The 15,701-nt window shown below is 39.6% G+C and overlaps 1 protein-coding gene across 1 annotated transcript; it reads left to right on the top strand.

Moving 5' to 3' along the window:
- Window positions 1-1,500: 1,500 nt before the first annotated feature.
- Window positions 1,501-12,202, top strand: LOC309384125 (keratin, type II cytoskeletal 75-like; the record flags this gene model as incomplete). The annotated part of the gene is made up of 7 exons (XM_081937317.1): window positions 1,501-1,875; window positions 4,815-5,026; window positions 6,252-6,312; window positions 7,215-7,310; window positions 9,530-9,694; window positions 10,094-10,219; window positions 11,978-12,202. 7 exons carry the CDS (start codon window positions 1,501-1,503, stop codon window positions 12,200-12,202), a joined length of 1,260 nt encoding a protein of 419 aa, XP_081793443.1.
- Window positions 12,203-15,701: the final 3,499 nt, after the last annotated feature.

The raw sequence follows: 15,701 nt of genomic DNA on the forward strand, positions 1-15,701 counted from the left end.
AAAAGGGACACTAAACTCCCAATGAAAACAAAAGCTAAGCGTGGCGCAGAGAGCTATGGAAAGATGCATGCTTGGTTTTACAAGACAAGATAGAAAGACCTGCACATGAATTAGAGAACAAACCAAAGTATACAGTATCAGCAAGAGAGTAAAAGAATTGAAATGGAAATGGGCTGGTCACATAGCCAGAAGAACTGATGGCAATTGGTGGACCAAGGCGGTCATAGAATGGATCCCACTTGATGAAGGAAAAGAGACCTAAAACAAGATGGATCGATGACATCAGCAATTATTGAAGGCCCAATTGGCAAAAGAAAGCTCAGGACCATATTGGTTGGGAACATGTGGAAGAGGCCTTCATCCTACAGTGGATAAACAATGGGCTAAAATGATGAGGATGAGGATAGATCCGAGTAGGGTTTGCTGAAAATACAGAGCACTATTTTGTGAAGTGGGTTTCATAAATTTATTGTTTATGGGAATTTTGTGTGTATGTTTGCTTGTGTTTGTAGGTCTTGGGAAGAAGAACCTTAACTTCTGTGTTAGCTAAGAAGTATAAGAATAGGATTCTTGGGATAAAGGACAACAAATGTGTTAGATCGGGTGAATGGATGAGACAGACTCAGGCTTCAGCAACAACAGCTCTTTATTAAGTAGCAACTATGTAAAATCCAGCAAAGACTCTGTCTGGCAGCAGCCCTTTTATAGGGAGCTGTCAGACCCTTCAACCAATCAGATTTGAATACTGTTCCCGCCGGAACAGAGGACCTTGGTGGAAACTCCTATACTGATTGTCAGTATGTAACAAAATGCTTCTCTTTTAATATTGTTCTGCTTTGTGAATTTATTTTGCCATAAAAACAATATTTAAAAAATTATAAATAGGATGCCTACTAATGTTCTCCTTTGTGGCATGACTATGAGTATATGTACCAATTCCATCAAGGTTTGTTTGTTTTTTGCATGTGTTTAGTGATACTACCATAAATTATTTGATACTAGTAAAATAGGATCTTAGCAACAGAGAGCTGAGCAGCAGAGTTGCAGAATGTGTATAGTCTCAGTTTACCAAATGTGGTCAGTAAAGGAAGAGAAAACTTCCTTCACTTTCTTTGTAGCCTGTAATAATGTGAGGGAAACAATTTTCAGACATCATGTGTTCTGAACAAAGCTTGCAAACAAAGCAATTCCTATCTGCACTTTGAAAAGCACTTCTGTCCCTGAGGCAAGCCAAACCCGAGAAAGTTCCTAAATTAAAATGCTAAACCAATCAAGGACACCTCCACAAGTGTATATAAGCATTCACTTTGAGGTTGTGTGCTAGAGGGCTGCACTCTCTGCTTTGCTTCTGTTGCACCTGTTCCCTTGGATCAAGCATCTCGTCGTGTTCCAATGACGCATCAGGTGTCCGCAACCAGGAATGCCTTCCTAAGGGGAAGGGGGTTCAGCTCTGCCTCTGCTCTCGGTGGACTTAGTGGACAAAGGACCTATGTTGCCTCCATGTACCATCCCATAGGCACCGGAGGTGGGGTCCACGGTTTCAGCAGTCAAAGCCTTTCCAACTTGGGTGGAAGAGGAAGAATTGCGCCTAGCGGTTACGAACTTGGATATTATGGTGGCCACAACTATGGTTGTGCAAGTCATGGTAGCCCTGCCTTTGTTGGCCCAGTGGGTCATTATGGCCCAGTTGGAAGCTATGGGATGTTCGGTGGATACTCAAATGGCAGGGGGGATGGCATCCATGGCGTTAGAATCAACGAGAAGCTTCTGAAGCCATTGCACGTGGGAGTTGACCCTCAAGAACATATTCTACGAGATCATGAAAGGGAAGAGATGAAGAGCCTCAACAACGAGTTTGCCTCCTTCATTGACAAGGTGAGGAAATCGCTTTCTCTTTGACTTGAAGGTTTTTTTTTAAAAAATAAAAGGTATAAAGTCCCATGAGATACATTCACTGTTTCACTAGATATCATTTGAGCTTTTGGTATACGTCATCTTCAGAGGTGGGTTGCTTCCGGTTTGCACCAGTTCGGGCGAACTGGTAGTGGAAATTGTGACTGGGTCGTCAAACTGGTAGGGATGGCAGGCTCACCACACCCCCGGTCGCCACAGCATGGTTTGTTTTTTTTTGTCATTTTCCATGTTCTGCGCATGCCCAGACCTATTTACATGCAATTGTGCATGCATGTGCACCAAAACCAACAGTAATGCTGGCAGAAACACATCCTTGATTATCTTATCTCTTAATGTACTTTGGTCTATTCTTTAAAAAAAAAAGTCTGAACATCCACACTTTCTCTAATGCCCATTTTTACTAGATTGTTTAGCTATCGAATTAAAAGCAATAACATGTAAATAACTCAGAATTTGATATGTTGATCACTCAGTTACTTAAATCAGGGAGCAGTTCTAAAGTGGAGAGATCCATAGCAGAGCTTCTGCTGCTTCCTAAGCAATCTTGGTCTGTGTTAGCCAGAGTACAAAGTATGGTACGGAGAGGATCTTCTTTCTCCTTTCATATTGGGGTGAAATCAACTTACCTTTGCTACCGGTTTGCAAATGTGAGCGTGCGCATGCACAGAGGGTCAAAAAAACGAAACATGATGACATCCGGGCGGGTGGGCAGAGCCTCCCTCCGCCAGCGCTACCAATTCACCCGAACCAGATAGAACCGGCTGAATTTCACCACTGGTTTACTTAAGAAGCCATTCAATATGCTACCTATAACACTGGAAGAATTTCTTGTTCTGTTGGAGGAAGTATCAGGAAGTGAGGATGTAGGCTCCTGGTGAGCTTGATCATCTGTGAAACACCGAAACCAAGCTAGCTGTGCCCGTTTTGATTTACACCATTGCAAACTTTTGGGAGCTACTGATGGGGAAAATTCTCACTGTTACTCAAAGATGTCCTCTTTGGGCTTCTATTTTTACTCTAAGGGGAGATTGCAACATAGAACAAAAGTCTAAGGGTTTACTTTTCAAAGTTGGCAACTAATAATATTGATTCAGGATTATTCAATAAAGATCAGCTGAAAGGCTGCTTCTTCTGAAATGTGAATCTGCTGCATAAACCAAAACCTGGTGTCCACTCATTATCAGTCCCTCATGTATTGAATCGTTAGTCGGTCATTCCAAATTCTTCATCATCCCATCATTTAATTTATTTATTTTTAAAATCACCCTTCAAATATCCATTTATTTTGTGCCCAAATTTTCCTACCATGCAATTTTGTATGCAACTTTCCTATATATGCATATCTATCTATCTATCTATCTATCTATCTATCTATCTATCTATCTATCTATCTATCTATCTATCTATCTATCTATCATCTATCTATCATACACACAAAGTTTCTTTAAATATAACATGTATTGTTGAGCCAGAAATCTGTCAGAGACTATCAGACTCTTGAATTATATTTCTACTTGTGTAGCAAAGAATTCCATTTAGGTTGCCAAACTAGAGGAAATGAGATGGCTACTTTCTCAGCCATCGCTATTTTCATCTGACCCTTTAGACTTTTCATTTAGCTCTGTATTCTTTATTTTTCTACTTGGAATTTTAATTTACTTTCCGAGATGAGTGCACTGAAAGGACGTCCCTTTTGGAAAGGATTCATAGTTTACAAATGAAATTAGTTTCAGTGTCCTGCACAGCGGTTGACTGGAAAAGCAAATCAAGAATGCAGAATATGTGCTCTTTTAACATGCTTTGGATTATTATATTTTGTAATACTACACAATATACTCTTGCCTAGTATGATGTATGCCAGATGAGTTGAATTTTAGCCCTCAGCCCAGCATACTTGCTACGAACCATGAGATATGTATTCCAATTGTTAATATTTATTTATATTTTATTTATATCTATTTCTACAAATGCCCATCTCAGCAGTTCAGCTCTGGGAAGTTAACAGGAATTAAAATGCAATATAAACTCTATCTATCTATCTATCTATCTATCTATCTATCTATCTATCTATCTATCTATCTATCTATCTATCATCTATAGTGTTTCCAACCAATTAGTACAAAGTGGCTCCTGAAAACATGCTTGGGAAAATCAACATGGAAAATTTCAATAATGAGAAACAACAGCGATTTTGACTTATCTACAAACCTTTGTTAAACATTTTATAGGCAGATGCAGAGACTCAGGTTTTCTGGAGCATATGTTATTTACTTTGCTAGCAAAAATATGTTTATAATGTGCATTGTTATTTGTGCTTAATATGTATTTTGTGTAAATGTTCATGCGACTTAAAATATCATTGGACTATACAATTCAATACTAATAAAGTTTGTAACTCAGTTTACTCAAAAAGAAAAGGATTCCAGCAACAACCAAGCAAACCACTGCAATGCCAAACTGATGGTGCATGAGTGATGATTAGGTCATTCAGATGCAACCATTATGTCTTTGTAGTCCAAAATCTTTTTGGAATCACAGTATGTGATGGTGATATTGACCACATGTGTATTTGGGTCCCCCTTTCCTTCTCTGCAGATACCCAATATGCCTCATTGTTTGTCTTGGAAGTGCATATCCCGAAGCTCCAGAACTTCAGAAGATTTGACTCTGGTCCCAGAGATCTCTAGAGGTTAAGAAATTGCAATGTGTACTATAATAGAAGTAAGAAATTAATAAGCACATGATTAAAGAGGAACCATATCCATAATTAACCATATTTAATTTTAATGAAATTTATATAGAATGAAAGCAGATCAGAGTAAATTTCATTTCAGAAATAAAGTTAAGTCTTGAATTGTTATCTAATTTATGATATTGTTGGATTCTGGTTTATGAAATAGGTCCGAAATCTAGAGCTACAGAACAAAGTCCTTGAGACCAAATGGAACCTTTTGCAAGAACAAGTCATTCCAGCCAAGAAAAGCCTTGAACCGTGTTACAACAACTTCATCAGCAACATGAGAAAGCAACTGGAGTGTGTATTGAATACCCAAGAGCATCTAAGAAATGAAAATGCTGCCATTGACCAGCTGGTGGAGGACTTCAAGTGCAAGTAATGTGAGGGTGATCAGGAGGAGGAGGAAGAGAAGGAAAATAGGGGAGGGGGAGATATACTCACAGTCTCAGATTCTTTATTGTTCTCAGCTGGGGTCCCCGTTGGCACTAACATGGTATTAGATAGCTCATTTTATTCAATACTTTTGAAGCAGGTAGCAATTGTCTCAATTAAAAAGAGGAGACCAGCTATGCAAATTGAAATAAGGTTTATTTCAACTTTTGCTTACTTTTCTTCTGAACTGGAAATCTTAAAAAGAGAGTTAAAGCAAGGTGGGATTAATGCAATATAATTTACAGGAGGTAATGTCCTATAATGAATTCATAAAAATCTTTAAAATTCCAAATAAGCTTAAAATTATGTTTTCCCTAGTACTCAGTTCTCAAGTCTCATCGTCTGCAATACTTCCGTATTGTTTGATTGTAAGAACTTTTAAACATGCTTTTAAGCAGTTTAAACAGTTCCTTCCAATTGTATTACAGTACAAAGAAAACTGCCCTGAACAGTGTTTATTAGATAAATAAATAATTGATGCTCTTTCTGGTAAAGAATGCCTAATGGCACTTAAGTATTAAATATTTTGTTCATATCTCTCGACAATCTGTAAAAAAAATTGAAACATGGAAGCCAATCAAATAACCTCAAGGAGGGATACATTAACTGGCTAGTGAGCAATGTTTCATTAGATGGAATAAAATATTTTGGATTCTTTTACAAAAGTAATATAGTAACAATCTCTTTAAAATTTATAACCTGACCTGCCATCATTATTTCTATAAATAATTCAAGATGGTAAACATATCTAATACTACTACTCCCTCCTATTTTCCCTACAACCACAATCCTGTGAGGTAGATATGTTTGAGAGAAACTGACTGGCTTAAAGTCACCCAACCAACTTTCATGCCTAAGGTGCTGTGAACTCATTGTCTCCTGGTTTTTAGACTTAAGATACCTTAACCACTGGCTTAAACTGGCTCTATATTAAGTATAGCATATGCCTATGTTATTAACATTATATAATATATATCTCATGGGCTTCAATCATTACATAAAAAAGAAAATGATAATTAATGGGCAAGAAAATGAATGGGCAAGGGCATTCAAAATATGTAAATAGCCTAAACAATTTACTTTATATCATTTTATGGGAAAGGTAGTCTTTGACTCTCAGAGAGTCATGCTTCGAATGGTACACAGCTCTTATTCCGTGTTTCCACAGATACGAACAGGAATTCAAAAGACGCACAGAAGCAGAAAACGAATTTGTGCTGCTCAAGAAGGTAAAATTTGTGGATTAGTGCCTTAAACTGCAAAAGAAGGCCTTCCTTCCTTCCTTCCTTCCTTCCTTCCTTCCTTCCTTCCTTCCTTCCTTCCTTCCTTCCTTCCTTCCCAGGGACCATACCCATTCTCTATTGCTGTAAGAGATCACTTGCCATATTCCCCAATGACTGATTCTCAGGGTGCCATTTTACCTATGATATACTTGCACACCAGATAAAACTACAAAGGTCTTCCTGGACACAGTTGCCAGTCCAAAAAAATAGCAATAGCACAGACTTATATACTGCTTCACAGTGCTTTTACAGCCCTCTCTAAGCAGTTTACAAAGTCAGCCTATAGCCCCAAACAATCTGGGTCCTCATTTTATCCACCTTGGAAGGATGGAAGGCTGAGTCAAACTTGAGCCTGGTCAGATTTGAACTGCCAAATTACAGGCAGCCGGCAGTTAGCAGAAGTAGCCTGCAGTACTGTACTCTAACCACTGTGCCACCACGGCTCATCCCCCCCAATTGTGTGCCATCCTTGAAAGGGGAAGGTAGTGTGGAATATTTGTCTTACTTTCCTTTTCTATTTCATCAGATTTCCTTTTTGCCTATTTTCATAATTTTTGCTCTATTTTGAGCAATCCAAGAATTCACCAGCTTTAAAACTGGTTTACCTTTTACTCTTGAGTCAGCAGCCTCTCCAGCATCGTGAATTGAGGGCATTCAGTTAAGGCAAGACAGGTTAGATCCTTTGGGATATGCAGCTGCATCCTTAAGTGGATGTGTCAGGCTCTACTTTTCTCCTTACACCCCAAGGATCTATCATCCTGCTCTGCCTAATGATAGGGCTGCCTGGACATAGGCAATAATTCCAAATTGAAAAAAAAAAGTTTAATTAACTGTTCTATCATCTTCAGGAGGTAGACTCCATTGCTCTGAGCAAGTCAGAACTGGAGGGGAAAGTACATTTGCTCAGCGGAGAATTGGAATTTCGCAGTGGTATCTACGCAGAGGTAAGAACAACCCTGGAATTATTTTAGATAGAATTGACTCACAAGGGGAAAGAATATGAACATGTATTCCAGTCCAAACAAGCTTTCTTGCTAATTGGGATTTCCTATGCCACCAGCCACACAAAGACCAGGAAGGACGGGATTCCTTCTTATGGTGTTCTGTAATTTTCTAAAGAAAAACAGCTGGGTGAAAATTAGATTCATGGGCATTTGTTTCATGTTCTATCTAGGCTTCTAGTATTCTTTAAAAAGCAATGCCCAACAATGCACAGAAAATGGCAAGATCCAAAGAAAGGGAAAATGAAATCTCTTAGAAGCAGCTCTAATTCTGTCAAAACAATTTGTGAAGGCCCCCGTTACTTGGGTTTACTATTAGCTGATTAATCATCATGGCCACAGTTTATACTTACCATATTTTTCAGAGTATAAGCTGCACTGGAGTATAAGACGCACTTTAGATTTTGGAGAGGAAAATAGGGGGGGAAATTCTGCCTACCATGCATTCGTCTAGCTAACGTCCTTAGTCTGGTTGGTTTCAGCACATAGGTTTGCTGGTTTTGAGTGCACACACCTGTGGTGGGTTGCTCCCTGTTCGGCCAAACAGGTAGTAGCGGTGGCAGGAGGCTCCACCCACCTGCCTGGACACTTCTGCGCATGTGCAGAAGTGTTGCGAGTGTGGGAGCACACCTGAACCAGTAGTGAAAAAATTGACAACTCACCACTGGCACACACACACTTTTTATCCCTTGGTTGGGGATAAAAAAACAGCTTCTAAAGCACTGTTGGAGGGAGCAGCAATGAGAAAAGCAGGCGAAGCATGGGAGATGGCTTCACTCGTTAATGCCTCATTAGGGTTGAAAAAAAGCTTTGAAAAAGCTACATTTGGCGTATAAGCCTCTTTTTTTGGAGGGGTGCTTCTTATACTTTGAAAAATACAGTATTTATTTTGTGGATGTTTTCCTTGCTTTTAGTGTCTTTTCAATGTTCTTAATTGTTTTAGATTTGTAAGCCATCCAGAATCACTTAGCTATAGAAATTAGATAAATAAATTAGTTTTCCTATGAGAGCAATCAATCAATGCTCCTGGAGTTGAATTGAAGTATCTTAGAATATACTTCCCTCAAACAGTCAGCTTCTATAGGAGCAAATGTCTCTCTCAGTATTCTTAATTTTTTCTGGATACAATGGTAGCCACCATTTTCATTTCCATCATGCCTCAAAGCAACCCTAGCCCTGAGCAATATGGGAAGACGAAATAGTCACCAGGCTAACACAAAATTGTCACTCCAAGATGCAAGCCAACCTTTTTACTATTAAGTAAAACAATAATGTGCTTTGGCCGCCAAGGGAAGAGAGACACAACATAGATTTTTCCCATATCTAGTATTTTCCTTTTAACAATGTTATTAAAACATACAGTAAAAGTGTTGAAAATCTGCATTTTTTCTATTGCCCTAGTCATAACTAAGTAATTTGTTTATATGATAAATTGTTGCTATTTTGGGTTAAAATATTTTTAAAAATAAAAAATCAACAAGGTATATTTTTAATATAGTTGTGAGGTTCAACTTGAGCATGAAAGAATATTATTTTCTTATTTCACCTTCAGTGCTTTTTGAGACTTAATAGCAATAGCATTTTATATACCACTTCACAATGCTTTAAAGCCCTCTCTGAGTCATTTACAAATGTCAACATATTGCCCCCAACAATCTGGGTCCTCATTTAACCAAGCTTGGAAGGATAGAAAGCTGTCAACTTTGAGCTGGTCAGGATCGAACTCCTGACTGTGGGCTGAGTTAGGAGTGCAATGCTGCATTCTAACCAGTCTGCCACCACAACTCTTTTAATGCTTTGACAGTAAAGCGATGGAAAGGCCACGGGGCACCATCATTGGGCACTGCTTAGGGCATCAGTTGGTCTTAATCTGGCCTAGTACAAGCCCAGTGGGAAGGATTTTAAAAGACAGGAGGAACACATGTAGTATATAGAGCAGCGGAGGTTTCATCAGGTAAATAATCAGTTGTAGTTGTAACGTTCTTATTAAAAGGTGAAGAATATGCTTCGCTAAATCAGCAAACAGGATACTTTCACGTATTTCATTTAAAATAGTAGCTTTGAGGAAGCACCTGTTGCAGTCAAGTCATATGTCATGGTTTGCTTTTATGTTAATGTAACCCTAGAGGTGTGAGAGCCACAGATTTTCTATGATTTTGCAGGAATTAGCACAGCTCAGTAACAATGTTCATGACACCAACATCCTCTTGCAAATGGACAACAGCCGAGACTTGGACATTGACTGCATCATCAAAAACGTGGAAGCATGGTATCAAAATGTTGCCCATGGGAGCAAAGAAGAAGTTAATGCTTTTTATGAAAACCGAGTAAGTTATGGGGCCATGGGCATCTGTTTGGAAAACTATATGGGTCTTATGGAATTCATGCCTTTTTTCACATATTTTCCCTGTCGCTCTCCAAAACATCTTGGCATGTTCCAGAGGAGCAATACTTAATTCATGAAATATTAATGCATGCTCCTTTTTCTCTGTCCCACCACTTTTGTCCACCTAAATTTTCTCTTGACCCTGTTCTCTTTAGCATGTCCCTTAGGTCAAAACAGGCTGAAATTGGGATTGCCTAGAACCACCACTGAGAATGTTTGCTTATTATGGCTTTGTCCTCACAATCCAATAGGTATTTATGGAGATGTAAATGGCAAATTCCATGTGGTGGCAATATTATTAACATGTTTGGTTTTTAAAAATTATTGTCTTGGATATCAGTTCCAGGAGCTTCAGCAACAAAGAGGCAAATATTCTCAAACTCTGAAGATCAACCAGCAAGAGATTGCAGATCTGACTCGTCTGGTTCATAAATTGCAGTCTGAACATGATATTATTAAAAAACAGGTAGGGGCAACCCTGGTGTGTTATTCCACATCTGTTTGTTTCAATATACCTATTGAAGTCATTTCTGGAAACCTCATTATGGAGTCCAAACTTGTCGATACTTTTTGTGAACACTTCCACCAGGCTCAAATATGTTGTTTATGTTCAGCACTTAGGAAAACATTGGCAATTTGTGGAAATTTTATTTCATTTTATTTAGTTTGTCAAACATGTAAAAGATAACAGGTATAAGCTTAAACAAAAATATGAACACAGTAAATGGGTACAAATATGGAGACAGTAGGACAGGGACGGTAAGCACGCTGGTGCGCTTATGCACGCCCCCTTTTTAAATCTCAACTGCCTTCAATAATATCATTATCACATCTGGTGGTTTATCACATCTGCTGGTTTGCGTACTGACCCTATGGCTTCACACATGACAGGAATATTTATATCTTCTATGTCAGAAAACAGGCCTACTTTGAGTAAAATAGTTGAAACAAGGATAAAAGCAAGCTTGGGCATCTATGGGAAGATGAGTGATATCACCCATACATTTGCACCATAATATCACAGACTGACCTGAATTATGTAATTTACATCGTTTGTGTGTGATGGCATTGTGACGTGTGGTATCATCATGGTCTCCATTGAAATCCTAAAAATATAAAATTCCTTCCCCCCCCCCCCTCAAGATGTAAAAGTAGTGGTAATTTTAACAGATTCTCTTTTCTGCAGTTGTTCTTGATTGGTTCCATTATGAGACCATAATCCTCCTGTATTTGAATTGGTAATTTACTGCCCCTTCTATTTGAGGAATCTTCAACCAAGGTCAAATTTAAAGATAAGGAGCCAGAAGATGGCAAGACAGGGGTCTTGAAGTTGTCCATCAATGGTCAATACCTGAGCAACAGCCTTAGCAGGCATGGAGGTTGCCTAGTTAGCTTTCTTTTCCAAATTGAGTGGTGATCTATTTTTATTGACAGGGAAGCTATTACACGCAAGTACGTCTTTAAGGCAAATCTATGTTATTTTTTGTTTACTTTATTTGGGATTCGTTTCTCATTTTCTTGGCAATGGATGATTTGCCCGTCTATTCCCTTGATCCAAACTTGTGAGCCAAGAAATTGGAAGTCAAGAAACAGAGCTGAAAATGAACACACACAGAAATGAAAGAAAGCACTGACTTTTGTATGGCTCTAGCTTCAGCTGAGTTTCCATATTTTTAATATTTACTCTGTCCATTCTGTAGGATACTAAATTCCTCTTGCTTTTTGAATGATTTGGATTTTGTGGCCAAGTTCTTTGTGTTTTTCATTTTTTACATCCTATTCCAACTTTTCTGTCTTTATTAGTCGCTTCATTTTCTCTCCCTTCCTATCAGGTCCTCCTGGACAGTATTTTTCCTTCTTCTCTTTCTTTTCTCTCTCGTTGCAATTATGGTGATTTGCATTTTTTTTTAACATTGATGTTGCTTTCATTTCCCCCTTGAGACATTTTCTGCTAATTTCTGCTTAGCTCAACTATTGTTTCATTTTGATTGGATGCCTTCTCTCAATTCTAAATTAAAAACACGGAAAACTCAAAATGCTTCTCAGTTCTTGACTTTTTTTTTGGGGGGGGGGGGATATTGGCTTTCCCTTCAAGTCCACAATCTGACATGTTAAAAATGCATTTCTTTTTCCTTATTTGCATTATTACAAATTGGCATGCACCCCAGTGCCATTTTCCCCATTTGTTGATTCAGTATGGACTTTGCTTGTCTCTTCTGAATAGGTTAATGCTTTCCAAACGTCCATTTGTGAGGTTGAGCAGCATGGAGACTGTACCCTGAAAGATGCCCGGGACAAGCACATCGATCTGCAAACTGCTGTACAGAAGGCCAAGGATGACTTAGCGAGGCTGCTAAGAGATTACCAAGAGCTTCTGAACACCAAGCTCGCTCTTGACATTGAAATTGCTACCTATAAGACATTGCTGGAGGGAGAGGAGACCAGGTGACTATGAATGACATTCAATATATCCCAAATAGAATATGAAACTCCTTTGGATTCTTTTCTCTTCCTTTTCACTCATGTGACTTTGTCAGCTGAGAAGGAACCTAGTCTTTTCTTGGCTATAGAGCCAAGGTGGCGCAGTGGTTAGAGGTCAGTACTGCAGGCTCCTTCAGCTGACTGCTAATTGCAGTTCAGCAGTTCAAATTTCACCATCTCAAGATGGACTCAGCCTCCCATCCTTCCAAGCAGTGGTGGGTTACGGCCGAAACACCCTGGTACGGGCGTACTGGTGCCTACTGGGAGCACAGATACCATTCCAGTATGGTGCTTCGGAGGGCCTACCCACACGTTTGCCCTCCTTACCTGTATTTGACCCAACTGGGACATTTGCACACATGCATGGAGCATATGGGGCCTGTGCAATGCTCTGCCAAGCAGCTGGAGCATCGCGGGTGGTGGGTGTGCATGCGCGGCCGGCCCCATCGCAGCATACCGGTTGCGACGGGATCTGGAACCCACCACTGCCTCCAAGGTGGGTAAAATGAGGACCCAGATTGTTGGGGTCAATAGGCTGGCTCTGTAAACTGCTTAGAGAAGGCTGTAAAAGCACTATGAAGTGATATATAAGTCTAAGTGCTACTGCTATTTCACTGAGGCAGAAATTTGTTTCTTAAATAAACCTTAGCCACAGGGCAAAATCTTTCTGGAAGTGTTTCTAAGATATTTTTCTTAGGGTAGTATTCCCAAGATTTTTTTCATGGTCTCTAGCTTTTCCGAGGTGGAAATCTTTAAGTTAGATTTGGTTTTCAGATCAGATTTTCGGCATGTCTATAATTAGGCATGAAAATACCTTTGTATTTGTTCTTCCTACTGCCAGAAAAAAAACTGTGGTTTAAGATGGTTTTCCTTCCTCTGTCTTTGGTGGACATAAACCAATAGGTGGATGTGTCAGGATTTAATAATGTATGCAGCTAATCCTCAACATATGGCCGCAACTGAGCCCAAAATTCCTGCTGCTAAGTGAGACAGTTGTTAAGCAAATTTTGTCCCATGGTATGACCTTTCTTGCCACAGTTGTTAAGTGAATCACTCTGTTAAACTACTAGCAGAGTTGTCAAGTTAACCTCGCTTCCCCATTGATTTTGCTTGTCAGGAGGTCGCAAAGAAAGTCACATACTCTGGGACACTGCAAACGTCATAAATATGAACCAGTTGCCAAGCATCCACATTTTGATCACATAACCTTGGGGATGTTGCAATGGCCGTAAGCGTGAAAAACCTGTCACCTTTCTCAGTGCTATTGTAACTTCAAATAGTCACTAAACAAATGGTTGTAAGTTAAGGACTATCTGTATTTATGATTTCCAGCATAAGTGTATTCCAATTATAAGCCAAACCCACCTCAAATAAAATGAAGAAAAATTAGCCAACTGCCTATTAATTACAATTACAAAATTACAATTACAAAAGGCCATGGGCAGGACAAGGATCTGAGTTGTCTGTGTGAAATAGGTCATAAGGCTATCTGGTTGCAATAGAATCTTCTTTTTCTCCTCATAGGATACACTTAGGAAATCCTGTCTGTATAGGTAAGTAAAAAGCATGAAAATATGGTGGGTTATGTCATCAGTTATATGTTTGGTCTTGTTTTTAAGGACTGCATGTATGCTGTAGTGCCAGTTTGAGCCAGCTGGTGTTAAGGCACCAGACTAGAAATCAGGAGGGCATGAGTTCTAGTACTAACTTATGTATAAAGCCAGCAGGGAGACTTTAGGATTCCCCCGTCTATGTCTGCCCTAGGAAGGGGACAATGGCAACACACTTCTGAAATCTTGCCAAGAAAACTCCAAGAACCTGTCCAGGCATCTGCCATGAGTTAAAAACTGACTCAAAAGTACAAAACAACAACACTTATGTTGGGAAAATCACAATTAGGGTCTGAACTAGTCCATGTTCATCAGTTGATATGTGTACAATTTTCCTCCAGGCTGCAATTATTATTTGCAAGTTATTATCTAAATCTTCCATCTTCTGTGCATCTTTTTAGTTATTTATTATTACTTTCCTATCCAGCTATCAGTTAAGGTGGCTCACAACAGTAAAAATAGAAAGGTTAAGTCCAAATAACCTTTGCACAATAGCAATCCTGTTTTGTTTTGTTTTTTAAGTTAAACTCAACAGTTAAAGACCTACCAAGAGAGCTGCATTGGTTTTCTAGCTAATATGACCAAAATGGTTGTCTTCTTATTTCTTATAGTTTTCTTATTTCTTATAATCAGCTTACTCCCATTTTTGTGAGGATTTTCTTGAGTAGGTGAACGTTTTCTACAGCAAAGCTGTTTTTTTTTAGGTTACTTCAGAAGAAGAGTTAGAAGGGATTCATTTATCACTTTCATTACACGTTCTTGAAAGTATTAAAGCAATGGCATTGCAAAGATAAAGTGGGAAATAGGTTTCCATAGGTCTCTGGATTTGTCCTCCGGATCACACAAGCTGACTTCTCTACTTTTTCTTGCAGATGTGATCAAACCTGGAACAGAGAATGCAGCTGGATACCCATTTCCAAGTGGATATGGTTCTCTGGGTGGAGGATATGATATGGGATTTGGTAAAGGGTATGGAATGGGAAATCAGGGGAGAAGCAATAGGAACTACAGCTCCAGAAGTACTGGATTTGATCATACTGGAAGGAGTAATACAGCTACAGGGAATGTGTCAGCAGATGCAGAGTTCTACCAAGGAAGAGGGCGTAGCTATAGGAATGAGTCCTGCTCTGGTAATCCCTCTGCAGGCATGCGCCGAGCCTCAACAGAAGAGGCTGGCAGAGGTGCTGGCTATGGCCCAGATGCAGGATTCAGCACACGGACTGCCTATGGATCAGTCAGCGGTGGAGGGAGGGGATATGGGTCTACGAGGGTGGCAGGGAATTGCCCAGATGGAAACTACCCCCACGAAGGTTATGAATCCTCAGGGATTGCTCCATTTGGGGATGCAAGGTGGTGCTCTAGGGCAGGAATGCCAATGGGGGGTGCAGCTGAAGGGAACCGAGCCTCTGTAGGAGTAGGGCCAGCAAGTGGTGTGTGTTACTCTGGATCACTAGCAACTCCTGCAGGGGTGTGTTATGCAGGACCAGCAGGAACATCTGCAGGGGTGTGTTATGCAGCACCAGCAGGAACATCTGCAGGGGTGTGTTATGCAGGACCAGCAGGAACATCTGGAGGGGTGCGCTATGCTGGGCCAGTGGGAAGTTCTGGAGGACTGTGCTACCCTACAGCTGTAAGACTTTTTTAAGGAGATTGGGACAGTCTTATTTTTAACATTCAGTAATCAAGCTACTATAAAGTTGGTCATAGACCTTGACAGCACAATAGAAATTCAGAAAAACTTCTCCTAAACCCTTTGGAACAATGTCCATGACTAGTTATCCATTCTGTATTTGTATTTTGGTACTTTGGTACTATTACTTTAAGCAAGGTATTTGCCCCAGAATCATATACTTTGAT

The sequence above is a fragment of the Natrix helvetica genome, assembly GCF_964273705.1.
Source record: "Natrix helvetica genome assembly, chromosome: 1".
Taxonomy (NCBI): Eukaryota; Metazoa; Chordata; class Lepidosauria; order Squamata; family Natricidae; genus Natrix; species Natrix helvetica.